Source organism: Gouania willdenowi, chromosome 11 (genome assembly GCF_900634775.1).
Source record: "Gouania willdenowi chromosome 11, fGouWil2.1, whole genome shotgun sequence".
Taxonomy (NCBI): domain Eukaryota; kingdom Metazoa; phylum Chordata; class Actinopteri; order Blenniiformes; family Gobiesocidae; genus Gouania; species Gouania willdenowi.
This window is the reverse complement of record NC_041054.1, coordinates 15,300,305-15,327,827: the sequence shown is the minus strand read 5'-3', so window position 1 is coordinate 15,327,827 and position 27,523 is coordinate 15,300,305. Positions and strand designations below refer to the sequence as shown.

The 27,523-nt window shown below is 38.2% G+C and overlaps 1 protein-coding gene across 2 annotated transcripts in view; it reads left to right on the top strand.

The window, feature by feature from the left end:
- pals2b (protein associated with LIN7 2, MAGUK p55 family member b) overlaps positions 1 to 27,523 on the top strand; it is a 29,966-nt gene extending 2,443 nt beyond the window's left edge. Inside the window, exons 2-13 of one of the 2 annotated variants that reach the window (XM_028461027.1) lie at positions 10,099 to 10,331; positions 13,878 to 13,978; positions 14,382 to 14,534; positions 18,279 to 18,431; positions 18,604 to 18,831; positions 20,886 to 21,017; positions 22,139 to 22,235; positions 24,163 to 24,231; positions 24,303 to 24,464; positions 24,543 to 24,745; positions 24,815 to 24,943; positions 26,230 to 27,523. In XM_028461027.1, the coding sequence (XP_028316828.1) occupies positions 10,202 to 10,331; positions 13,878 to 13,978; positions 14,382 to 14,534; positions 18,279 to 18,431; positions 18,604 to 18,831; positions 20,886 to 21,017; positions 22,139 to 22,235; positions 24,163 to 24,231; positions 24,303 to 24,464; positions 24,543 to 24,745; positions 24,815 to 24,943; positions 26,230 to 26,406 (1,734 nt within the window). In that variant the 5' untranslated portion in view covers positions 10,099 to 10,201 and the 3' untranslated portion in view covers positions 26,407 to 27,523. Of the gene's footprint in view, positions 1 to 10,098; positions 10,332 to 13,618; positions 13,758 to 13,877; positions 13,997 to 14,381; positions 14,535 to 18,278; positions 18,432 to 18,603; positions 18,832 to 20,885; positions 21,018 to 22,138; positions 22,236 to 24,162; positions 24,232 to 24,302; positions 24,465 to 24,542; positions 24,746 to 24,814; positions 24,944 to 26,229 lie in introns of those variants that run through there. The other variant, XM_028461028.1, reaches the window with a different exon arrangement.

Sequence of the window (27,523 nt, the reverse complement as noted above, 5' to 3'; positions counted from 1 at the left end):
CAAAAAAAAAAAAGCCACATTCGGCCTTTGGTGGATGAGTTAAAAAACAAGGCTGAATAGTAGCGTGTGACAAACAGAGCTTTTTCAACTTTGTCCCTCTGAATGAGGCTAAGGGATCTATATCACTGTAGGAAAACCATTATAAAGTGATTTTTTTTCATCATACTTTTCCTTTAATGCACTTTAGTTTTTTTTTGGGATGCATGTTTTGTTTTATTTGAAGGGCTAATATAAATTAAAAACTTTGTGGGTTTTTTTGAAAAGCAAAGAAGACTGGAATATAAAAAAAAAAAAATAACAAAAAAAAATGTATCCCAGGCTATTTATGCACTATTTAAAAAATAGTGAAAAACTTAACCGCATTTAAAATTCGGTATTCGGCCGAGCGTTTATATTTTTTTCGGCTTCGGCCACAAATTTTCATTTCGGTGCATCCCTAGTTCAGATACCACTGTGATGATGATTTAGATAAATGAATATGCCATGAAGCAATAAAGTACTATTTGACCTTTTGAGATTTTCCCAGTGAAAACTGGAAGAAACACAACAGGGCCGATGATGACTTGGCACAGCCTGACTGTGGCATTGATTTACATTTTTTCCCGTCCACTGAACTACAGCCATGAGTGCACCATCTAATGATGATGCAGTAACGCCACGTCAGGCCCACTTTATGCAAGCACTTAATCTAAACATTAAACCACCCTCGCGTCACGCGTACCTACCCCTCTCAATTAATCTTTGGACTTCCTTTCTTTAGAAGTCCACGAGGCCACTTGGCAAGGCTTGTAAGCTGTGTAGCCACTTGCACGTGAAGGGGAAAGCCCGGTATACGCAATATCCTTGGGGGGGGGGGGATCCTCGCAGGGAGGGGTTATATTAGGTTTACAAACCACCAACATGCAGAGGCTATGGATCCTGTTGCATCTCAACTGACCTTTATGAGTCTGTCTTTCTTCCTTTCAGTTATATATAATGAACCTGGATCATATTTGTTGAGTCTATTAGGATGAACATAAGTGGTTTAGTGCACATAAGTGGATCTCTAACCATAGGCTGGGATATTGAGTAGGATGTTTGATTTATAATGTTTGAATATAATATAATGTTTGTTCTATTTGTCAGTGAAAGGAGAGACTTCTATACTGCTGAATGTGTCCTCGATATTGCAATATATATGTAAATATATATATATATATATATATATATATATATAGGCAAGGCTTCCAGAGAGCTTCTACTTTTTCCATTATTCATAAAGAGGTATATGGGAGACATGTTAGAGGAAAAGGTGGGGCAGAGGATGAGAGATGGACTGAACAAACAGGAATAAATCAAACCTATCAGCTATGATTGAGACGCGTTATCTTATCGTCAGAGTAAACCCTCACAGATCCACTGCAAACACGTTTCTGTCTCCAACGGCGCTCAAAAGTTAAACGATCAATCTGAACCCACACTAAAGCACATTTGTGTTCGAATTACTATCAAACAGGAGACAGCTGCATCTCTAAAAGTTTATATTTTGGAGCTTGAAGAGGCATAAAAAATGATCTGTTTATTACGGTTAGGATTTTGTTTTAGTAGCATTTGTGAAACCAGGAATGATTTTAGCATTTTAGTTAAAATGTGCTCTAGGAAGTAATAACAATAATAATAATGGCTTGGATTTATATAGCGCTTTTTTCAAGGAGACTCAAAGTGCGTTACAGAAACCATTATTCATTCACATCAGTCACTCACACAGTCATACCGGTGGTGGTAAGCTACAGTGTAGCCACAGCTCAGACCACCACCAACATTCATGCACAATTCATACCCATTCATACGAGGCGATGTGGGTAAAGTGTCTGACACAACGACAATGACTTGGATGACGCTGGGTTCGAACCTCCAACCCTTTGGTTATTGGGCAACCCACTCTATCACTGAGCCACGGTCGTGCCAAGTTTTCACCTTCCCTTCTCAAATGCCTCAATATATGTGGTATGTTCGTAGAAGCTCCGATTTTCAATAATGGCTGAAAACAGATAAAAGAAAATGAATTCACTTCCTCAAATGAAAATGGCAAGATTGTCATTATTATGAATTCATTATTATTGTGTTTTTGTTGCTGCTGAAGCAGAATTAGGTATATGACATTTACTATATAATAAATATCACACAGTTACGTACAATTTTCAACCGTAAAACAGGTGGTCTAATGTGTAACAACTTTAGAAAATGTGTACTTGGTTCAAATACAGCAGAAAAATATTGATTTAATGATAATAGTGAACTGAAATAACTGTAATAAGCATGTCTAGCACAATTTCAGGAAGTTTCAAAGGCAGTAATGTAATCTGATTAGGGAAAGCTCATGAAATGGAAACAAAATGGAAAAGGTAAACTGACGCGGAAACGGATAAACTCCGAAACGGAATTGGAAACATTTTAAAATGGAAAATCAAAACCTTCAGGTGTGTACTTTTTTTGCAGGTATGTGTATATATATATATATATATATCTATATATAGATGTGTAAACATCTTAACTTTGTTTTATTTTCATCACGCTGTCATAATCTGCTCTGCTGTAAAAATTCAGAACCGTTAACAAATGTAGTTGATGACCTCGTAAAACCACCTAACTCCACTTTCCGTAGTCTTGTTAAGTGCTATTGCATCACTTTGCTCTAACCCTGTCCACTTCCTGTTATTACCTTAATGCTACACATGAGTGACTATAGAAGCTGAGAAAGAGGAAAGAAGTAGTCGCGGTCATGTGACGGGTTAGATCGTGTCACCAAGAGGATCGTTAATGAGATCACTTTGTGTTTAGCGCTGAAGGGTTTTGATGAGCTGTGTAATTATGTCATCTGTAGCAAACACATCTATATCCTACCAGCTGGAACACTACCAACTGGGAAATTTAGGTCAATGTGGGTGGCGTGTGCAAAAAGTACGAACACCGAACAAAATTGAGTTGCATTATTCAAACAAAGATGTCAGTTTTACAATAAAAGCTCAGATAAAGAGACAGTTTTAACTATTTGGATGGCATAAAGATGCAGTAGCATTGAAATTAGAGTTACACCAGCAGCTACGGCATAATAATAAGAATAATTTATGGTTATATAGCGCGATTTGATGACTATAATCTGCTGATATTGATCTGAAAAGATGACCATCTTGTGGTTAGATGTGTAATCCCCTTACTGAGAGGCTGTAATAACACATGGGGTGACCTACATAGGGGTTTGTCTGGAGGCAGAGGGTGATGGGTGAGAGGCGCGACAGGATGGGTGGCTACTGGAGGAGATGGTTGCATGAGTAAGGTCAGTACACACACACACACACGCACGCACGCAGTTGAACTCATCATAACTCATGATGTATAAAATTGTACATGTAATATGAGAGGCGTACAGCACCAGTCCTGCCTCTCTGAGTGAATAAATAGTTTATAAATTGCTTTTTTTTCCCCCCCATATTGGGAGTCTGCCAGTATAAAGTGACATCTGGACCTGCAGGGAAAGCTCGTTGCAATCTTTTGTGATTCTCAAGTCACTGAGAGGAACGGAGAGGGATGAGTTCTTTGAACCAAAGAGCCCTGGGCACAAGTGATACAGAATAAAGGCCAGAGTATAACATAAAGTGGAGTTAAAGGGCTTGTACAGGATGGATGTGGTGTGTATATTCACTATTGGGAAAGTGAGATTGTAAACAAATATTATCTCTGTGTGACTGTACCCTCGTTGGGGAAACAACTCTTACTAGAACAGCAGACACACACACACACACACACACACGCACACACACACACACACACACACACACACACACACACACAAAACCAGGTTTCAGAAGTGTGGCAACAGTCACATTTTGTACAAAAACAAACATTTGGATTCCTTTATAATCCTTTTCCATGAGCTGTCCATCATCTCATTGCTTAGCAACCAGGAGTAATGAGTGGGTTTTTGTTGGCTGTCCCTTTGATTTCAACCAGCCAATGGCGGTGAAGTCAACATGTACGTAAGCATTATCTTAGATATTCCCTTTGCACAGACAGGAGTGATGACTCGTATATACAGTACAAGTGTTTATTAAAGCTGCTACCGCCAATATTTTTTTAATAGACAGAATCATAGATAAATGAATTGATCATTATTTACTCCAAAAAGTTTGTTTTCATCTCGGTTTGTTGACATTTTCGAGCATTGCATTGTGGGAGATGGAGTCCCGCATAGAAGTGTTTTTTACTTCATTCTCACTTTAATTTCTTGGTTATTTGTCTAGTCAAGAAGGACAATGATTCTCTTGACACAATCTTTGTCTTTTGTTTGTTTCTCGTTTCCCCCGTGATATCTGAATTAAGTGAAAAGCTTTTATGCACACGTCTCCGTGACTTCACATCCCACAATGCAATGCAAAAAACAGACTTTCAAGTGTCAATTTCAACCTTTTTTTTCTCTGTTTTTGAAGTAAATAATGTTTGATTCATTGTTCTATGAGGCATACACTATAATTTAACCTTTTAAAAAATGATCGCGGGTCGCAGATTTAAGCTAAATTTTGACTTGTCTCTGACATACAACCTGCTTTTTAAAGTTTCTAACTAATTATCCTAAATTATTGTAAATACTATTATGGAAAGTGACTCTTAGAAGCTGTGGTTTGGATTAGAGGCAAAAAGAAAAAGGTGTTCATGATCTAGTTTAGCACCTCTCTAAAGACTTCCGAGGCTTTTCGCCAACTCTGGTTAATCTGAAGGAATTGTTCTTAGTTTAATTCTCATGCTCTTAATGTCCTACTCAACGTTCTTTAGATAATGAATGGTTGCAGCCCTTTCTCTTGTTCTCATCTTTGTATTTGTGGCCCTTCTTGTGTTGGACCTTTAATTGCTTCCCTCTGTCTCCTGCTCCATGATGCGGATGATTTGAATAAGGACCTGCACACTGGCTTTTCCTTTTAATTAACATTCTTCTAAAGGAATCTTTCCCTACCTTTGAGCATGTTTGACCTGCTTATCATTTGTGTAGAACACTGACCCTTCAAACCTGGTTCCTTCTTTCTCCTTTGTTTTTTAATGGTCATTTGATTAGTTTACTGCTTGCTACATAAAAATTGCACCTAAATTACACCTTATTAATGTTACTAACTATAATAGGAGAGTTCCTTTATCTTGTCAAAACAGCCAGTCAGCAAAACAGCATAATTAAAAATTATTTTACTCATTTATTTCCTTATATTGGCTCCTTCTGTTATTAATAGAGTCCAATGAAACGAAATAAAGTGTGTAAATAAATGGTGACGTTGTTCTGTGGCTGAATGTTCATTTTAGTAATTTGTTGCTGCATATTTCTGCTGCTGCCTTCTAACGTTTGATTAGATTAATGCTATAAAATTGCTCACTGGTGTGAGTGAAAGCCATGTGGGACAATCATTTTCGAGATTAGTTTAGAGAATTGAACAAAGCAGGGGAATTATGTCTGAAAATAGGGTATTGACCTTGGCAGTGATGGAGAGCAATCCATTTCACTGCAACTTCCATAGATGTCCTGGTTTTACCCGTTATTATAGGAAGTCATGGGAGGAATTAGAAAATGGGTTGTTTTTCAGGGACCACACACGGAGCCGTCTTGACTCAAGTGGGACGCAGATTTTAGGCTAGAAAACGAGCAATTTCAACATAATTATGTGTTTGCATTTCCACTCCTCGATGACATGTAAAGTATGAGACGCACTGACAGTGTCCAAACAATAAGTGACAGATATCAGTCCCTGCACTTACGTATCCTTTAGTTTGTGACCATTTTCTATTTAATGTGGGGATTTTTTGTTGAATAATTTGAGGAAAATTGTTGGATTTTGGAAAAATTGAGAGTTATTTCAACAATTTCAGGTTAAAAATGACAGCCATCATGTAATATAAGCATGAGAAAACTGTGAATGATGAAATTTAATTACATTTGTATAACTGAGATACTGGTAGTTGGTAATTTATTCAGTGATTCATTATTTCTCTGTAATTGGATGCTCTAAAGGGCCAGATTTGGTCATTTCGTTTTCAAGATTAAGAAAATATTAATGGTCCATCTTTGTTGTTTTGCCTCACGTTTTACTTTAGTTATTAATATACCATTGGTACAGATGGGTTTGGGACCCTTGGATATTGAATAAACCATCACATAATAAACTGCAGTGAGTGATGTGCCTTGTGTTTTGTTTGCATGTGTATAAAAATGCAGCCACTTCCTTGGAATGAGTGCAAACTGCTTCGTCAGTCCTTTTTCGACCCCCGTTCCCCCCCGTGTCGTTAACTACGCTGTTGGCAAAGTGCCAGCTGGTGATCCAGGCATCCTTGAAAAGCTGAGGACAATCAGTTGTCTGGGATGATTGAGCGTCGTTGTGAAAGAGCCTCAGACTGTGTGCGCTTTCTCACAAACAGGCAGGAGTGACACGGGTGGATGAAACAGATAATCCTCGGGGGAAACTGGAGTTATGTGAGTGCGAGAGATTGGCAGGAGTTCAAGGAGGTGTGACGGATGATGAAAACTAGTGTGCTTGAATGCAAGACGATCTAAATAGTTTGAGCCCAACAAACTCTTCTCGTTCATTCTTCTGCCAGTCGGACAAGGACTGGGCTGTAACCACTTGGTTTGGTAAAAACAGCTTTTCACATGCTCGTGCTGACTGCAGGGACATGATAACTGCACACAGACATGATTCTGGCCAACACAGTGGAAGAACTGCCAGACTTTGAAGCAAGAATGCTCAGAAAGTCTTCACTTTTGAAAAGACTTTGTTTTGTGTTTATATGGATTTAAATGGTTGTCATCACATTCAATCTTACCTGACAAATTGCATCCAGTACAACTAGTGGTAGTAGTATTTTCTATAATGGTGAAATGTTATTATGAGACAAGATAATTGCATTAAAAAATTATTATTATGTTATCCAAAGCAAACAGCAAACCTCTACGTTAAACAATTTGTGATTAAAATGTACAGAAATCATGTAACTATGACCAGAGAGTGATTAGTCCCACTTTATAATGGGAGTTTCTTTAACTTTTTTGAATTAGGATTTTAATCTTTATGGCGATGATTCCTGATTTTGGTGGAATTTTTACAAACAGGATGTACGACAATACAAACAAAACCCTCCCGCAGGACAAAAATAAAGCTCCAGTGGGCCAGATTTGGCTCGCAGGCCTTGAGTTTGACACCGCTACACATCATGCACCGCTAAAGAAATTCTAAAACACAAAAAAAAAAGCTAAATCATTGTTCATCTTATGGGTAGTACAGCTTACAAAGTCAATCTGAAGGCATGTTTGAACTCCAACAAAATGAAAGATCATGGAAAAGATGACTCCACAAAGACGACGATTACTTCTCAAAATTGTGCCAAATTTGGTTTTCATAACGTTTTTATGACATCACTTTTAGACATTATGCTTTGTGTTTAATCTGCATGGTTAATCCCTGGTGTGAAAACTGTTTTAATGATTGGAAATAAGTGAGTCCTTGAAAAATCTGGAAGAGGGCAAATACAGTAGCAAAATGAGTTCTCACCCAATAGTTTTATAAAAGGGAGCATTTATAGATCAGAGGCTTGTGTTTTTTGGACTGCATGCATCCAGGTCAGTGAGAGAGAGGCCCCACAGCCCCGTATTGATGACCGATGCCATCATGGTTTGTCCATGTGAAGACATTTGCACCACAGTTTTTGGTCAGTGAGAGAGAGAGAGAGAGAGAGAGAGAGAGGGAGAGGTTGTAATCTCGTGCTTTCATGGTTGGATTAAAGTCCCACGTCCAGTGTTGGGGGAGGGGTCGAATGGTTGCGTGGAGGCTGCATAGCGGTGGGCTGGATTAAAGGCTGCCGATCTGCTCTCTGCACAGCTGTGCCACTGTGGGAGGGGCTAGTTCAATTCTGATGGGGGATAATTCAGGATTTTCCATCAGTCTTTGTAAAAAGTTATTGTCCAATCACAGAAAAACAAACACGATGCCAACTCATTGAAAAGTTTACCTCTTCTGTTGGCAGCAAATTAATTATATGTAACAAAAACCGCAGTGCAATCTATTCTATTTTTGTTACCATAATTATTAATCCAAACAATGCCATTATAATGATCCTCTCTAAACATTTGTCTAAAATCCAATGAGCTGAGGCCATTAACATTTATTCATTTCTCTGTATCTCTTTTGCATTGAGTCAAAGCACAGTATTTCACTTGTGAATTAGGGCTGCACAATTATTCATCCATTCATTTTCAGGGTCTGCCGGTGCCTATCTCCGGCTCACGCTGGGCGCTAGGCGGGGGTACAACCTGGACAGGGCGTCAGTCCATCGCAGGGCAACACAGACACAAACAACCACTCACAATCACATTCACTCCTTTGGGAAATTTAGAGACTCCAATCAGCCTAAGTTATGTTTTTGGATTGTGCACAGGGAGAACATGCAAACTCCACACAGAAAGGACCCAAGTGTCCACCCCAGGGCTTGAACCCAGGACCTTCTTGCTGTGAGGCGGACGTGCTAATCACTCAAACTTTAATCGTGATCACGATTTTGGTTGCCACGATTACATTAATCTGATCGTCGGCAATATTTACATTTAAAATACAGTCTCTGCACTCAATAATAATGTATTTATTTTGTTAGCATTTGGTACGTTTTAAATTCTTGGGTTAATTTTTTTAGTATAATGATCATTTAAAGCTTTATTTTGCACTGTAAAATGTAGACATTTTGTTTGTTTAAAAGTAATAAAAACTAACATGATATATAATTGTGATTACAGTATTGAATGTTCCACAGGCTAGTTTCACCCAATCTCTTAAAACAGTGCATGATTTATAGTAATCACCCGTAGTAATTACTTTTTTATTACATGTTTTATGTGTCAATTGGGGATGGCAGGTGGCATAAAAAGTTTATAACCCTGATTAGGAGCAAGTATAAACCGTATAATATGTTAGCGCAATTAAATGTTTTTTTTTCTTTAAAAAAAATTGATTTGGACATTTTTTGAATCGATACCATAACCGCGTGGTGAAATATCGCGATATAACGCAACATTGATTTTTTTCTTACACCCTTAGTGGACATACATTGTGTATTGATCCGTAGAAGGTCTCACACACTCGGAGCAAGCAAAAAAACCCAAGCTTGCTGCCTGAACCTTTGATGTATTAGTCCATGTATTATTGATGTGATCAGTAAATTAACACTGAGGGTAGAAAGTTTATGAAGACATTTGTTGCATTGCAGCCAGATTTACCAATAAGTGTTTGGCTTCAGGAGAGGAGAAATTTAAACTAGAGCTCCAAAATTTCCCGTCAGCATCTAAATGCACTGGCAGCAAGAAGTAAGGCGGTGGAATAACTTGCAAAGGTGGTGAGAGTGGAAGGACAGAAAGTAGTAAAGATAAGGCTGACATCAGAAGGTGGAGGACGACTGCAGAGGGAATTCACTTGAGACCGAAAGAGAGAGTTTCGTGAACCCTCAGCAAAATGTGGGATGAGAAAAGGCAAGAATGGGAATGGAGGGTCAGAACAGAACCCCCCCACCACCACCACCACCACCACCACCCCCCCAGTAGCTCTTATGTAAGGCTGCTTACATAATGACACATTGAACTGGTGTACATGCGTGCTCACTGGGTAACTTGACTTTTGGAGGGGTTAGAGATACAGGAGAAGGGGTTCCTCCAGCAGGCCCAGCTGGAGCGGATTGTTGGATTATATGGATGAGTGTGTATGTGTGTTATCAGACTGGAGGGGGGAGGAGGAGGAGGATGAGGAGGAGGGAGCATGGGAAGGTATTAGAGTCGGAGAGAGACTGACTGTCCATCAAATGCATGTCCGCATCAGTCTGTGTGATCCTGGTCAGTCCGTCTCATTTCCCACCTAACTGTCCAAACTTATTCTTTTAAAACATTTCTTACATAATCAACACCAAACCCCCTTTTTTTCACCTTTCCTTTTTATTTCCTCCTGATCTTAATCCCATTCCATTGTGTCCATCTTACATCTGTTTTCTCATCCCCTGTCCTCAATCCTCCCTCTTTCTCTTTTCTTTTTTGCTTCTCTGCGAGTTTAGAGACGACGACAGAAGACACAGTGGCAGAGCTACTCGTGGTTAACTCGTGGTTAACCGTTTTGTTGCATACTCGCGGCGGCAAAGAGGACCGAAGGGTTCGGCGATGGTCACAGCGATGGAGGACGCCTGTGCCAATGGGGCAAAGGAAGAGGAGGCAGCGACACGTGCAGGGCCACATGGAGTGGACGGTCCTTCAGCTGTGCAATCTGACCAGGGAGCGGATTCATCCGGAGGTGAGGGACAGATGCCGTAAGCTCGAAATTCTCACAGAAACTTGAAAAGTGCTAATAAAAGATGTCTAATTTTTCAGCCGGTAGGTAAAATTTTCAAAGTGTACCTTAACAAGCACAGGTAGGATTGTGTGATTTAGGATTCACTGTTCAGCATGCTGGCAGGAGGAGACACAGGGGCAGTGGTTGAACCAGGGAATGTCTAGTAATAATAAAATAAAACACACATTTATGATTTAAAATTATATTCTATACTATAATTTTTTGTTAAAATTGTATTTATGTATTTATTTTTATTTATCTATTTTGCACAATTAAAAAAACAATATATACAGAGATGTAAAGAGTACTTATATATTCTACTCAAGTAGAAGTACTGTTGCTTGATTGAAATTGTACTCACCTACAAGTACGTCATACATAAAATACTCAAGTACAAGTAAAAAGTCTCTCAATTAAATAGTTTCAAAGTAAAAGTTACTAGTTACTTTCACCCCCCACGTTTATTTTTGGTAACAAATTTTGCCACGATTCCCTTGCATACAGTAAACATCTCATGTATAAACTTTAAACGGAAAAGATCTGTATAAAATAAAAGGTTTGTCAAAATGTACATTTTTTTTCTAAATAACACCAATGAATTCAATTCAAAATAAGGCTGAAATAACCAACATTCGGTTGTTTCGATGCGTTGCATTACGTTTAATCTCATTGGTCGCTATGGATGTGATGCATTTGAGTGTTGTCTGGTCATTTCATTTTTTGTAGTTTCACAAATGTCCATCGATTTTAAAACAATTTTTTTTTTAATTTTCTCTGTAAATATACTTTTATTAAAACATGCTTAGGTACAAGTAAAACGAGGTGCGTTACAATAGCGTTCTACAATGGTGCTCGGGCCCTAATTACTGATTTAGAAATATACTCAAAAAAGTAGAAGTAACCATTAAAGCAACTCAATTACAGTAACGCGAGTAGTTGTAATCTGTTACTTTCACCTCTGAATACATAATATCACAGAAATAGACATACTGTACAGTGCAGGAAGGAGCAGAAAGTAATAATTGTTTTTGGGTTTTTTCAAATTAAAACACCACACACAATCTTAAACAAGTGTATTCTATACTTTCACTTTCTCAAATTTAAATCTAATTAATATAAAATGCAGTGTATTGGCGCATATTGTCAATTTGTGCACTAATAATTACTACTCTGTATTTGTAACACATTATAACAAATAGGATGAAAAACTAATTCTAGAGAATAAAAAGAAGAAAGAAAGTTGTGGTATAAAAATGGGGTCATTGCCCGAAAAAGTTTGGGAAACACTGTGTTAAAGTTTCAAAGAGCCTCAGACGGAGGGATTAATAGCAGGTATGGAGAAGGATTCATCATGATGGATCCATGGAATGGCAACAACACTGTATCACTCCTGTAGCTTCAGTTCAAATGCAGCAGAGAACAGTAAACCATCAATTCTGCCATGCCATAGAAATAAAGACCTTTGATTGTTGAGTTCATCTTCAGTGTGTGTGTGTGTGTGTGTGTGTGTGTTGTTTTGCACGCAGCTGCAGCCTGATTTTTGGGTGAGCAAACAATCCTGCGGACACAGTAACACACTGATCTCAGTGCGCAAACAGAGGCCAGCGCTAGTTATCCAAGTGCATCCAGCTGTGTGTTGTCGTTGGATAGTTTTAGGAGTTTTTGTGTTGGTTTGGTCGAGGGAGTCACTTTTTTAATTAAAGGGTAGAAACAAATCTCATTTACTGAAAATTCTATAAACCACTTCAGACAAGATTAATTAAAAACAGCATTTTCAATCAATATCTGGTGATATAAAGAGGCTACTTCAGGTGTTTTTTTGTTTTGATAGATGAGTGTGTGTGTTTTTTTGTGTGTCTGTGGAGGCTACACTCTGAAAGGTTGTGTGTGTGTGTGTGGTCCCTCCAAAAAAACAAAAAAAAAAACCCACAGGCTGTTATACAAACTCTGTTGTAAATTAAAGTTTAGATAACAGATGAGAATCTAGGGTGTGTTTCTGTGTTGCCATGCAGTAAATTTGCCACGCTTTATGCTTGAGATGGCTTGCAGTGCAGTTGTAACCTTGTGCTTGTATTTCTTCTTCTTTCACAGATTCTTCAATATTTAATGTATGTTTTTTTTTTTTTTTTTTTTACATGACGCTTGTTTTTCAGAGCCTGTCTGTGCTCTGTGGGTATCACGATTAGGGTTGGGCACCTATTTGGAACCGGTTCCTAACGTTCGGGGTTCCGGAACCGTTACGAAGATATTTGCATTTCGATTCTTTTTTTCAATTCCCAAATGCCCGCACTAGTTTGTTTCCGCTGCTTTCTCTGTTACGTGGGGTTTGTATAAGGTGTGTTCAGAAACGTGTGTGTGTGTCTGGCTACAGTTTCAGTTTGGACCGCGGAGCGGAAGGGAGATAGGAGCTAATCACCGGTAAAAAGCCCAGTAAAACTCTGGAAAACAATCACCAGGAATAAATATTTGCTCCCTGTTAAAGATAGTAGCTCTAACAACTGGTAAAATGATAAACTTGGTGATATTACAGCCTGTAAATGCAGTACGGGAACGCATTTACTCCGCCTTCGTTGTTCCGTTTAATGCTTTTACCAAGATCCGTGTGTGTTTTATAAGTCCGTGTGTGTTCGTGTGTAAGTCTGCATGTTTATGCCTCCGTCCATCTACTCTTTTCATTATACCCATGTCTTTTAAGGCTCTTATTAAATAGTCTAGGCTGGAGTCCGGGCCGCCGCCATCTTGGAATACGTCGTCACCATTACTTTTGTGGTTCTTTGAATCATGCAACTTGAAAAAAAAAAAAAACAGCATTTAAACAGCACCACTTTGGAATAAACTGCATTTGTAGGAGTGCAAGACAGAGACTATGTGTCCTTTCTCTATGACTGAATAGCTTCAGTGTAATTTTGTCGAAATGACTGAAAATATGAGTCAGGTTTAAAGAGCAGGGACTGGTTGGTGAAGAAAAACACAGACAGAGAAATCAACAGTATACAAGTGCTGACTGGACGTATAAATGACCCTCGTGAGTGTGTAATGACACGGTACCATGTGCTCACACACACACACACACACACACACACACATCTCCTTGGCTTTAAGAGACTTAAACAAGCTTACGTTGGCTTTGAGACCCTGGCATTACAGGGCGTTAGCCACCCGTTACCTGCTAGTCTACGCCTCGACAAGCCTCAACAGAGACGACTTGTTGCAATCTTCACCATTGAATTCATGCTTAATTGTATAATCAAAGACATTTTCCTCCTGGATTAGTTTTTGTTCGGAATTTCTCGGGGGGAAAACTACAACACTACAAACATGGCCCGTCTGGAGGTTTCCCTTCTTTGTAGGAGTCCAGACATGGAGCCTATGGTTGGAGTTTTTAGTGTGCGTCGCCTTATCTTTTCCATCTGTGTATGTTTATGCTTTGTATGACTTTCACGCCTGGCTCCTTATCTTTGTCTTTTGTCTGTTTTTCCTTTGTTTTGAATCTCACATGTCCCACAGCCATGCAGCAAGTGTTGGATAATCTGAGTGATCTACCCACGTCCACAGGTGCTAAAGACATCGACCTGCTCTTTCTGCGCGGAATCATGGAAAGTCCAATGGTACGCTCCTAGGCTAAGGTAGTACACACACACACACACACACACACACACTATAGTCCTGGGATTTGTTTTTTTAGTGACAGTAAAGGCATCGCAGCATCTTTGAACCGTGACACACGTCTTCTTTGATATTCAACGCGCATCGAGTTCAGTCAGAGGAGAACTGGAGTTGCTGCCTGACGGCTGTTGTCACTTTCCTTCTGCAAGCCTAAGACGTGTAGACGAAGGCAAATAACTGCAGGGACTACTCTTTTTTTATGAACTCCACTGTTTCATGCATACAGAGCAAAACAACTGCGATATAATGTTGCTGTCTGCTCTCATGTCGTATAAGGATTTACATGCACAAAGCGCTGAAAACAGCTGCCTTTACTAGTCCCTGAGCATCTCTCGTCTTTCCCAGGCTCACGAGCAGCTGGAGGAAGTGAAGCTGGAGGCAGTGCAGGACAACAATGTGGAGCTGGTGACGGAGATTCTTGGCGACATCAGCAACCTCAAGGTTAAAGATGACAGCGCGGCGGAGCTGTCACGGATCCTCCAAGAGCCACACTTTCAGGTAGGGTTGGAATGAACGCCAAACAGACTGAGGGAAGGTTTACAGGAAGAAATATATACTGCACGTGGAGGCACTTTGTGTTTTGGCTTAAACGTGGCTATTAGGACTTAAGAAGCACTGATTTTGTAAGCTTGCTTCTTCTTGTGAACGATAGAAAAACAGCTTCAGTAGATGAACGAACGTGAATAGATCTTCCACACTTATTATTCCCCAATTCAAGATGACTCATTGACTTCATTGCTGGTCAGATTACCACCGGTGTGTGCACAGAGGTGAAAGTAATGGATTACAAGTACTCACTTGTGCTTTTTTTTGAGTATATTTCTAAATCAGTAATTTTACTTCAAGTATGTTTTAAAAGAAGCAAAGTACGGTAATTTGTTACATTTCTACACTCAACCATTAGGGTAAATTATCATATTTTTGTTTTAAAATGATCAACGGGCATTGTGAAACTCCATGAAATAAAATGATCAGACAACAAAAATGCAAATGCAACAAACAATCAAATGCATCACATCATATTAAACGTAATGAACCGCACCAAAACAGCATTGAATGCTGGCTGCTTCAGCCTGAGAATTTTTTTTATTTTGAATTTAATACATTGGTGTTATTTTATTTAAAAAGAATTGTACGTTTTGACAAACCTTTTATTTTATACAGATGCCTTTGTGGGAAAATAAATTAACTTCCAATTGTGCAATATTTGGTCTCTTGCGTTTTAAGTTTATACATGAGATGTTTACTGTATGCAAGGGAACCGTGGCAAGATTTAATACCAAAAATAAACCTGGGGGGTTTGACTTTGAGTACTATTTAATTGGGCTACTTTTTTACTTGTACTTGAGTATTTTATGTGTAACTTACTTGTACTTGTACTTGAGTACAAGTTCAATCAAGTAACAGTACTTCTGCTTGAGTAGGATAAATCAGTCCTCTTTACTCCTCTGTAAAATAACATCACCATTGATTATTTATCAGTTGCCAGTTTAACATGCTGCTGGCTTTAGGAATACAGGATTTTTCAGCTGTGATTTTTAATGTCTATTAAGTTTTTTTTTTTTTTAATTTAGTACTAGTTTGTGTTTCTTCTCTAAGTGTTTTTTTGTGCAAACTTGCAGCCTTGGTTGCAGTAGCACAGATCTCAGGCCCTGCATCCCGTTTAAATGCATCACATAAAACACTAACCTTCTGTCCTTCGACCTATCAGGAGCTTTATGCAGACTACGCCAATAGCAGCCCTTCTACTTTAGCTTCTCCACCAATCAGAGCCCTTTGGCTGTAAGCTGAAGGATAAAACCCTGCTGACCTACTGCAGGGAAGGAGACATGGGGGGCGGGGGGGGTCGGAGAGTGTAGTGTGACATCACATAATGTAGATGGGAACGCTGTTGGCACGTCAGGCTTGTTTTGTTTCACCAAACGCTTTTAGGATTAAATGTTTGGTGTAATATTTGTCAAATTTGGACCAGTGTGGTGTAAACAGGCTGTGGTGGAGACTCAGCCAACTGGAAATGAAAGCATTAATCCATATCTGAGATTTGAGCCATTCGGTGATTGTTTCCTTTATTATACCCTGAGGACTACACATGCAAAGCTGTCAGTTAATGTGTGCCTTCTTCTATTCACAGAGTCAATTTTACACCTAAACTGTGTTAGTCATTTAAATGAGACACTTGTTTGATGGTTTACCATCATTTTTTGTCTCATAACGCTCTCATTAATTTGTTTACGCTTCAAACTTTAACTCATAGTTTTAGTGTTTAGTTTGACCACACAAAATAAAAAATCTTCTAATTTAATATCACATACCAATTAAAGTTATTGTAAAAGTGATATTCACCAACAAACACATTTAGAATAAGTTTAAAACAATGTTGGAAAGCACCATTTAATTTGTGAAACATAAAACTTTCAATCCATTTTAAACTGCTCTCCCAAAGCCTTCGGGGGTCCTTCGTATGTTCCATTAACTGGAGTCACTGAATGAAAAAAGCCTGGTTATTCATTCTGAGAAGTTTCTTTCTGGCTGTGTGCAGACGAATGAGTCATTTAGCAGAGGTAGTTTGCTAAATGTGTCTGGCAAGCAAATCTGAGGACACATTAAGGCCTTGATGGAGGCAGATTTTCCACTGAATTAATGCAGAGATGGGGGGCTATTGGAGGGAACAGAGGATCTATAAGACATGATGAAGCGTTTTCACTCATATTCGGAAGTGGTGATGCAAGAGACTGTTTTTGCTGTACATTATAACAGCTGTAAAGTCTGAGTGGTGGATGCTTCCTGGCAGTATTTCAGTCAGAGATGTAGAAATTATGTTGCACATGAATCAAAATAAAGGAGGAAGTTAAAGGTTGAAATTGCTGGTTCGAAAGTTGCACTACATGTAGTGCAATCTTTTTTATGACAGCTATGCATGTTTTTTTAATGCATAATTATGACCATCACCAGCCCTCCCTAAAGAAGGCGAAGCTAAACTTTATTAGAAGGAAGATATAGAAAGAGAGGTCAGTGAGGGTGGGAACGTTACAGGGAAGAGGGAGTTAGGGTTGAACAATGAAAGGAGTGGTTAACAGTCAGCTATTTTGGTTCTGCTAAAAGTGTAATGTGATTCTACTATTGTGAATATGGTGTTGTTGGGTATAATTCATTAAACCAGTCTGATGACTAATTGTTTCCATCTTCACCATAACCCGTCTGCAATTTGTTGTTGTTTTTTTAACAAGGGGGATGCATGTTGTACTACTTCAAGATCCCCCAATGGATCCAACAAACTGCACCAAAGAATATGCCAAATTAACCTAGATTAGTTTTAGAGGACAATAAGGAGGCAAATTAATAGTCAGAATGTAATTAGAAACTGGAGCTGCTCAAGTGCAAAGTTATAACTACTTTCTTTGTAAATCAATAAACCTAAAATAGAACATAAAACTCAAAGCAATAACAGCCAATTCATAGATTGATTGCAAATTTGTGCTTTATACTGTCCAAATTTTATTTTACCTTAATAATTACCACCCTGTTAATTACCTTAACCAGCATGCTGTGTTTATTTAATAAATGCCGTCCCCAACTCAATAATACTGTAGATTTCAGAACAAACTTTCCAGCGGCAATTTCAACCATTTATATCGTTTTTTCCAGCAGCTTTGAATAATACACCGAGATTGAGAATAGGGAATAAGTGAAGGTATGAAACATGTAGTGCATCTGTTGTAAGGTTCAAATCTGAAGGAATGCTAAGTTGGATGTAGTTTTGATCCATCCATCCTTTTATCTCATTATTTTACAGAAGGGGAAAATGTAGGTTATGTAAAATGTTTTGGGACTTAGAACAGATCCTTGGGGGACACCATAAGTTAGGGTAGATGCTTTGCATGGAAGAAGCACATGTATTTGTTTCTAGCTTTCATGTAAATATGGAACCAGTTAAAACTTGTATCAGACAGTGAAACTGACGTTTGACTTTTGAAAAATCCTTGATTGACTGTGTGTCAACCATCTTACTATGGATAAAGTTGATACAGAAGTTATTAAAGAATAACTCCAGGAGTACATATTCACTTTAGAAACAGTTACACTTGACAATGTTGTAAAATTACAGCCGTTTCGGGGTAGGAGAATTGTAAAAAAGTTAGTTCTTCTAACAGCTTGACATTGTTCCAACCAGCCTATAGTGTTTTGAGATATTTAGGGTCAAAGCAGTAAAAAACAACATCTTTCTCCACTTTTTTTCTCCAGTCTCTTATGGAAGCTCACGACATAGTGGCCTCAAAATGCTACGAAGTCCCGCCTCCGACCGAAATCCCCAACGACGCAGCAGTAAATAACGCTCTGATGCAGGCGGATGCTGTGCGCATGATTGGCATCCGAAAGAAAGCCGGAGAGCCCCTGGTAAGCAGACACACCTTGACTGAGTGCAGTTGCATGTACAGTTAGCGTCACCTAAGTACACCAGTGGCTGGTTGAATAATTAAGTGTGTGAGCAGGATGTAAGAATAGCGTTAACGGCTAACAGTGAGCCGAACAAGGTGTTTGCATGTGATCAGTGTGATGGTCTTTGCAGGGTGTGACGTTTCGTGTGGAGAAAGATGACCTGGTCATTGCAAGAATCCTCCATGGCGGGATGATTGATAGGCAGGGCCTCCTCCATGTGGGCGATATCATCAAGGAGGTTAATGGAAAGGATGTCGGCAACAATCCCACAGAGCTGCAGGAGATGCTCAAAGACTGCAGTGGAGGGATTACGCTGAAAATCCTCCCCAGCTACAGGGACGCTCCAGCCCCTCCACAGGTGAACACTCCAAGGCAAAAAAAACGTATGGTTATTTAAACACACATCCAGGGTTGGGGTCAATTATCCATGATCAATTACAATTCAATTATTATTGTGGTAACCGGTATTTTTTCCCAATTACAAATAAATTACAACTAGAATATTTGCATTTCCTGAAGAAAATGCAAGTGAGGATGCAGGTGCTGGCCCGCGTCGCACTGCATTAGCTTAGCATTAGTATTAGTTAGCATGAGCTAGCATTAGCAGAAATTAGCATTAGTATTAGCTAGCATTAGCTAACATTAGTATTAGCTAGCATTAGCTAACATTAGTATTAGCTAGCATTAGCTAACATTAGTATTAGCTAGCATTAGCGTTAGCTTAGAGTTAGCATTAATTTAGTGTTAGCATTAGCCTTCCAATTGCAGCAGCCTAGCATTAGCACAAACCTAGCATTAGCATTAGCCTAACGATGGCATTGGCCTAGCATTCGCATTAGCATTAACCGAGAATTACCACAAACCTAACAATGGCATTACCCTAGCATTTGCTTTAGCATTAACTTAGAATTAGCACAAACCTAGCATTAGCATTCGCGTAGCGATAGCATTAACCTAGCCTTGGTGTCACTACCTAATCTTTTCAAGGAGCGGATCCTTTCAGATATATTTCCACAATCCTTACGACAGAGCTGCTGGGATGTGATATTTTAATTTAAGTTTTTTTTTAAATATTTTAATAGGACACATGTAAATATGTGACTGTTTTTAATTGTTAATTTAAAAAATCAAAAACAGATAAAAACCCAAGACACAACATTGGCAATCCAAAACGAAACAGAAAATAAAATAAAAAGCTAAATAAATCGGAATTCACTCAAAACATAATTTTTAATTCTTTTTAAATACCAGGGTTTCAACCTTTTAAATGGTACACGAAAATCACTTTAAGAATGGCTGGGGATGAAGGGGTTGAAAGTTGAAAAAGCTGAAATTTCATGGGGAACAAAATGTAATAAGTCATGAAGTTTAAAAGTTACAAATTATAAAAGTACAAGCATAAATCTCAGGAACTTTCTGAATTTTTTGATAGCTTATTTGTCAAAATTGGACAAACGGTGTAGGAGGAGTTAGCAACGACAGAAGAAAAAACGGATCTCAATAATGAGTATGCCTCCTGCTTCCTCACTATTGTTTTTTTCCCCTGAAGTTCAATTACAATTGTACTAACTTTTCTTCATATAGTGTTGGGATGATTATGTGTGTGTTTGTATGTGTGTACGATGTTGTTTTAGCATCTTACATTTTAGTGCATTGATTATACAGTCTTATGTACAGTAAAAGCCCAACTAGGGACAACAGTTGGAAAATAGCAATAGCTATAACGTCTTTGCACAACAACATCTGTTACATTAACAGTATTATTACTGTATCATCCTGATTTAAAAATAAATTCTATTATACCCTAACTATAACCCCTAACACTAAGTGTAAAGATTCACTGACAGGTAGTGGAGAAACTTGATATGAAACATATTTTGATAATTGTAAACTACATTTAAACCATAAACCTGTTTAGCGTTTAATCAAAATATAATTGATAATTTGTTTTAAAGAATTCCAATGGTAATTACAAGTACAAAGTCAATTATCTGAACTGAATTACAATTCAAATATGATTACAACGGCAACAGATTTTTTAATTACGCCATCATTGTAATTATTTATTCATTTCATGCATTTCATCCCAGTGCTTCAGTTTAAGATTGGCATAAAACTTGAAAAGCTCTGAAGGCTTAGCCTGAGTAAACAGCAGTAAAAGTGAATTGGACACAATACAAAATGACATCATTAACAGTAGTTTAGGGCACACTGCACATTAACATTTACAGGCTTGTTTTATGGCTTCCTTTGGCTGCCTGTGAAATCTGATGCATAAGTCTTTGCTTTTTGGCTCCACGGCTGCAGAGTGGGACAAAAGCAGTGTGACAGTGTCAGTGTGAGAGCTGTCACGCTAACGCTGATTAATCATAGGTCTTCATAAATCCAGCTGCATGGGTTTGTTTACCACAGGTGTACGTCCGACCGTACTTTGACTATAACCCTGCCAGTGACAACCTGATACCATGTCGAGAGGCGGGAATGGCTTTTAACAAAGGCGACATCCTTCAGATTGTCAACCGGGAAGATCCCAACTGGTGGCAGGTGAGACTTTGAGCCCAACATGTGTATCATTTGCTAGTTTGTGCTCAGACTTTTCATCGTGCACAAACATCCTCGAACTAACAACTTCCACTGTCCACTACTGTTATCTATTACAGGCAAATAAGATATCATCTCAGTGATTTTTATATGGTTAATACTTTAGAATAAAGGCCGATCCAAGCATTAATACAGGAAACAAACAACAAAGGGTTTTATGCATTTTTGTTGTCATTTTCTGGGTTTTTGTTGTCGACTTGTATGTTTTTATGTTATTTTGTGTTATGTCATTTTATATTTTTCTGATGTCATATTTTGTATATTTTTTTCTTATTTTGTTTGTATTTTTCTGTGTTTTTGTTGTCATTTTGTATGTTTTTTTCTTATTTTGTATTTCTTTATTTTGTCGGTATGTCATTTTGCGTATTATTGATGTCATTTTGTGTTTTTGGAGTCATTTTTTGTTGTTGTTGCCCTATTGTTAGTTGTTTTGTTGTCATTTTGTACATTTTTGTGCCCATTCATCATTAATGTTTTCATTTTCTGTTTTTGAAGTATTTTATTTATATATTTCTGTTGTCATTTTTGCATATTTTTGTTGTCATTTTGCTTTGCTTTTTTTTTTTTAAAGTTTTTTTTTTGTCATTTTGTGTATTTTTGTTGTCATTTTGTATATTTTTCTCTTATTTTGTGTGTCGGTATGACGTTTTCTGTGTTTTTAAAGTCATTTTGTGTTTTTGGAGTTATGTTTTTGTTGTTGTCCTATTGTTTCATGTCATATTTATGTCTTAAATTATGTTTCAGTTGTCATTTTTACATATTTTTGTTGTCAGTTTTACTCTTTTTTTTATTTTTGTTTTCGTGTTGTATAGGGGTTGTTTTTTTTCTCATTTCATGTATTTTTCTGTCATTTAGTGTGTTTTTGAGTCAATTTGTGCATTCAGATTGGGGGCCACATTGAGGTTGCACATGTATAACTTAGTACTTAGCGATTATCTATCTATAAATGTTAGGCAAAACATGCACTCATCCCTTATCGTGATTTTGACGATTGAAATACACTGAATCATACAGTTGTCAATAGCGACAGATATTTCTGTCCAATCACGTGTCATTTTTTGCAGGCATGTCATGTTGTGGGTGGGGCAACAGGACTGATCCCCAGTCAGTTTCTAGAGGAGAAGAGGAAAGCGTTTGTCCCTCGAGACTTTGATGGATCAGGTGAGCACCTGCAAGTTCTTCACTGTAGAGTTGATACCTCCACCTTTGGTTTAATGATGTTGCTGGAGCTTTTGGTGGAAGTGTGAACACTTTACTCTGGGAGCTGTGCTGATGTGAACAGACTGTCTGTAATACCATAAACGGAATTGATGTTAGAGTCTCATTTCTCCTGAATTGGTTTTACTGCAGAGAAGTGATTTATAGCTGTAGTTTAAAACTAAAAAAAATGACTCATTTCTGCCGCCATCTGGCCAAATGCTGTAATAGCACAAATGTACCATTGAGATAATGTGCGCCAACAATCACCACATTTTGTACAAAGGTCCAGTCTCATGCCAGTTTAATTCAGCTGAAAAAACAGGTCATGCATAATAAAAAGTGATGCTACAGCAAGCCTCTGAAATTCAGAATTTTGAAATTTCACAATAAATCAACCATATGTGCTACAGATTTTCAACTTTCACCAAAATGCAGCCCAAATACCGAATAAACCTTTGTATATTTAAACCTAATGCAAATTAATAAAGTCATCTACTATGGTTACACTATGGCTACAGTGTCTCAAAATGTTTGACTGTAAATGGTGTTGTAAACATATACTTGCAAATTCTTTCTAAATACATGTTCAAGGTTCATCATTTTATTTCAATATTTTCAGTCATGATATATGATAGATGATGATTGGAAATATCAATATTTTATCTCAAAAACTGATTTTTTTCTTTTCCTTTTTTAACAGCATTTTATACATCAGTTTTTACTTATGGAGCCAATAAATCTCCATGTTGTCTCGATCCTAGGTTCCCAAAGTGAGGTGCGGGTACCTCCAGGGGTACGCAAATTGTCATAAGGGGTACGTGAATGAAAATTAGAAACAATGACATCATTGGAAAGTAGAATATAAATAGAGCAGTTAATGTTAATGCTAGGCTAATGCAATAGCTAGGTTAATGCTAATAGCTAGGTTAATGCTAATGCTAGGTTATTGTTATTGCTAGGCTAATGCTAGGTCAATGCTAATGCTAGGCTAATGCTAAGTTAATGTTATTGCTAGTTTATTGCTATTGCAAGGTTAATGCGAATGCTATGCTAATGCTACTGCTAGGCTAGTGATAATGCTATGTCAAAGCTATTACTAGGTCAATATTAATGTTAGGCTAATGTTAATGCTAGGCTAATGCTATTTCTATGATAATGTTAATGTTGATGCTAGGTTAATGTTATTGCTAGGTTATTGCTATTGCTAGGCTAATGATAATGCTATGTTAAAGCTATTACTAGGTCAATATTAATGTTAGGCTAATGTTAATGCTAGGCTAATGTTATTTCTATGATAATGTTAATGTTGATGCTAGGTTAATGTTATTGCTATTGCTAGGCTAATGATAATGCTATGTTAAAGCTATTACTAGGTCAATATTAATGTTAGGCTAATGTTAATGCTAGTCTAATGTTATTGCTGTGCTAATGTTATTGCTAGACTAATGCTAGATAATGCTAATGCCAATGATAAGCTAATGCAGTGTGACGCGGGCCAGCACCTGCATCCTTATTTGCCTTTTCTTCAGGAAATGCAAATATTCTAATAATTATTATATAATATTCCTCAACAGGATAGGTAAAATTCACTGTTGGGCTACATTGTATATCACATTACAATATGTGATATTATATATTATGTGCAAGTGTGCAAGTGTTGGAGGTACATGGCTTCAGGTTAAATTTCTGAAGTGGTACAGGACTGTGAAAAGTTTGGGAAACGCTGTTTCTAGATGCAAGTTTCTAGATGTTTGTCTGAATGGTATGTGACAGCTGTTTGAAAACAGCCTGTATAAACACCAACAGCTGCTGTTTGTTTTTGCCTAAAATTGTCTGGCCCCAATTTTTGCTGCGCATCATCAGCTATAATTCCCATTTGATCTTGCAGGAATTCTTTGCGGTACTTTAGCAGGAAAGAAGAAGAAGAAGATGATGTATCTAACAGCAAAGAATGCAGGTGAGGAACATTTTTCACTTTAGAATCTTTGTATTTTCTGTGCTTGTCTGACCGTTTTAAAATGTGTTCAGAGTTTGACAGACACGAACTGCAGATCTATGAGGAAGTAGCAAAGGTTCCTCCTTTCCAGAGGAAGACCCTTGTTCTCATTGGTGCTCAAGGGGTGGGTCGGCGCAGCCTGAAGAACCGCCTGATGGTCCTCTATCCCACACGCTTTGGCACCACCATACCATGTATGCACGCACTCTAAACCCTGTTCTAAGTGCTCTCAGCTTTTACTGGGACTACATTTTAATTGTGTCGTCCGTCAGACACTTCACGGAGAGCTCGGGACGATGAGCTGGATGGAAACTCTTATCACTTCACGTCACGGACGGAAATGGAGGTGGACGTGAAAGCTGGCCGCTTCCTAGAGCACGGCGAGTACGACGGCAACCTGTACGGCACAAAGATCGAGTCCATCCACGAGGTGGTCGACACAGGACGCACCTGTATCCTGGATGTTAACCCCCAGGTGGGAGGCGGCTCCAGCACACTCAGTGGTTTTTTTCTCAATAAATCTCATCATGTGTCTCCTCTGCAGGCCCTGAAAGTGCTGAAAACAGCTGAGTTCATGCCTTACGTGGTGTTCATCGCAGCACCAGAACTTGATACTCTTAAGGCCATGCACAAAGCTGTGGTGGATGCAGGCCTCACAACTAAGCAGCTGACGGTAGGTGGCATTAATATGCATTTTTAGAAACACAGCAAACACCTGGAAGCAGCTGTTGGGAGCCACTACCCGGGATTATGCCATCTTTAGGTTCAAGACGTCCATTTTTAGTTCAGCTATATCTGCGACTAGGGTTGGGAATCGAAACACTTTACCAATATGGCAACGTTCCGACGTAAACGGTAGTAACCAGATTGAATAAGAACAAACATTTCGGTGCCTCATTTTGGCTCAGGGGCCACATGTGGCTCTTTGACTCTTTTGCAATGGCTCCCTATAGCTATAAAAAAAAAAAAAATATATATATATACTGTATATATTGAAATAAAGAGTTCGTTTTTTTACAGAGGCTATTAATGATTATTGACAAAGAAAATCATGATAACAATATTCATCTCCAGTATTATATAGTTTGATACAATATTGTTTTATTTGATATTATTTAAATGTTTTTGTTTATTTATTATTTCCATATATGTTACTTGTATATATATTATTTAAGGTTATATTGCATTCAATTTGGCACTGAAAATAGAAGGGTATTGTATTTAGACAAAGTGTATGCGGTTTCTTTTTTTTTTTTTTTAAGCACCGGAACCTTTTAAAAAATATTGAGTAGGCACCGATATCGGATAAAACCACACCGATACCCAACCCTATCGGTGACCACCCCTAACATTTATAAAAACTGAACCCGTATTTCATCCAAAAGTTGTTCTCATCCACTACTGAAACCAGTGTGACCCAAACACACTATCAAAGTGACTTACCAACATACTATCGGGAGAGGCTATACTAGTATCGGGAGGGGCCCTGATACGCCACTAAAAGGTTGGCATCAGGTATCAACAAGTACCAACTATTAACATGCCGATGCATTTACAGCATCAAACTCTTCTTCAAACTCTTGGCCCCAAGCTGACGCTCTGAATCAATCACGAGGCTGCGTTTTCATGTTGCCAAAAAACAAACAAATAGTCCTACACACGAGAGAAAATGTCGGCGATTTTAAGGATCTGATTTTTGCCGAAAAACAGGTCAAACACAGCAGTATCGGCTGATATCGGGACATAGTAATAAATTGAGGAATAAAGAGAAAATACTAAGGGAAAACAATCTCAACTAGCAACTCTGGTGCCCAAATAATGTTTTTTCAAAAAGTTGTTTCAACACAAAGGGGTAAAAAAATAAAATAAATAAATCACTCTACAATTTTTCAGGTTGAATTATATAATTTCCAGATTTGTGCCCCCTCATTTGTTTTGTTGCATCTTTTCTTTTGTCAGGACGTGGATCTGAAGAAGACGGTGGATGAAAGCGCTCGTATCCACAGAGCTTACAGCCACTATTTCGACCTGACCATCGTCAACGACAACCTGGACAAAGCCTTTGAGACGCTACAGGCTGCTGTGGACAAACTGTGCAGTGAACCCCAGTGGGTTCCAGTGAACTGGGTGTACTGAGCACCAGTGTTTCCACTGTGCACTCTGAGTGGGCTCCGTTTGGTCACGTAGGCCAAAGAAGACGGCAGGGATGCAGAGAAGGAAAAAAAAGTCTCTCTGTCCCACACGCTGTACAACATTTTTCTACTCCAAACTCAAAGGGAAAGAGTGCTTATTTATTTTATAACTTTTTATCAAAGATCTTTCTATCCAATGTGGGATTCCACTAAACATTGTAATTTATTTTGGCATTTAAAAAAAATAATAATAATTTATTGTTGTAGTTCATTACTTTCAATGAGTTCCTTTCACTCTGAGCGTCTTAATTTGTCTTCCTTCTATGACTCAGTGACGATTGCAGTCAAAGCTCCAAAAACAAAGGACATGGAACGTTTCCTGGATCTCTGATTAGTCGGTGTCCAATAAATCCACCCTGTCATTTTCATTATGTGCAAATAATCCCTGTAGCTATTATTCATTTCCTCTTATTTCAAGTAGATTTTTAGTGTTTGATGTAGCTAGATCATTGAAGTTCACTGGAGCCAATAAAATGATTATTTATGCGCACATTCTGTACTGTATAACAGGACAACGCAGCTTTTCAATGATCAAACACTGTTTCTGTTTATTTTGTTTAGCTTTTTTTGTATTTCATCCATCCGCGTGGCAATGTGTAGCCTAGTGTTTTGTCCTAAATCGTCCCGCTTTCTGCCTGTAAACCAACATAAGCCAGTTTGTGAAGATTTGATTATTTTGTGTAAGTCGATTATATCCCCCCCCCCCCCCCCCCCATGATCCTTATAATTTCAGTGTTACAGGATGTCACAATGCCAATTTATAATGCAAAGGTTTTTTTTTAAACAGTTCTAATAAAATGTAAATGAAGTTAAATGCATTCATCAATATTAAATAATAAAATGGCCCATCTTGAGTTCCTCTTTTCCAGAGGTCCAGCCTTTATTTTCAATTCATATTTAATTCCTCAGTTTTCTATTTAAAAAGATTCCTAATGTCTGTTTTATTTTTTTGGGTCACTTGTGGCATCTGTCAGCCCAGCCTGTTTAAGTGTTTCCACATCCACCTCATGTCTTCAGATTTGACATTTTTACCATGTATAATTAAAACATTTCTGAAAACC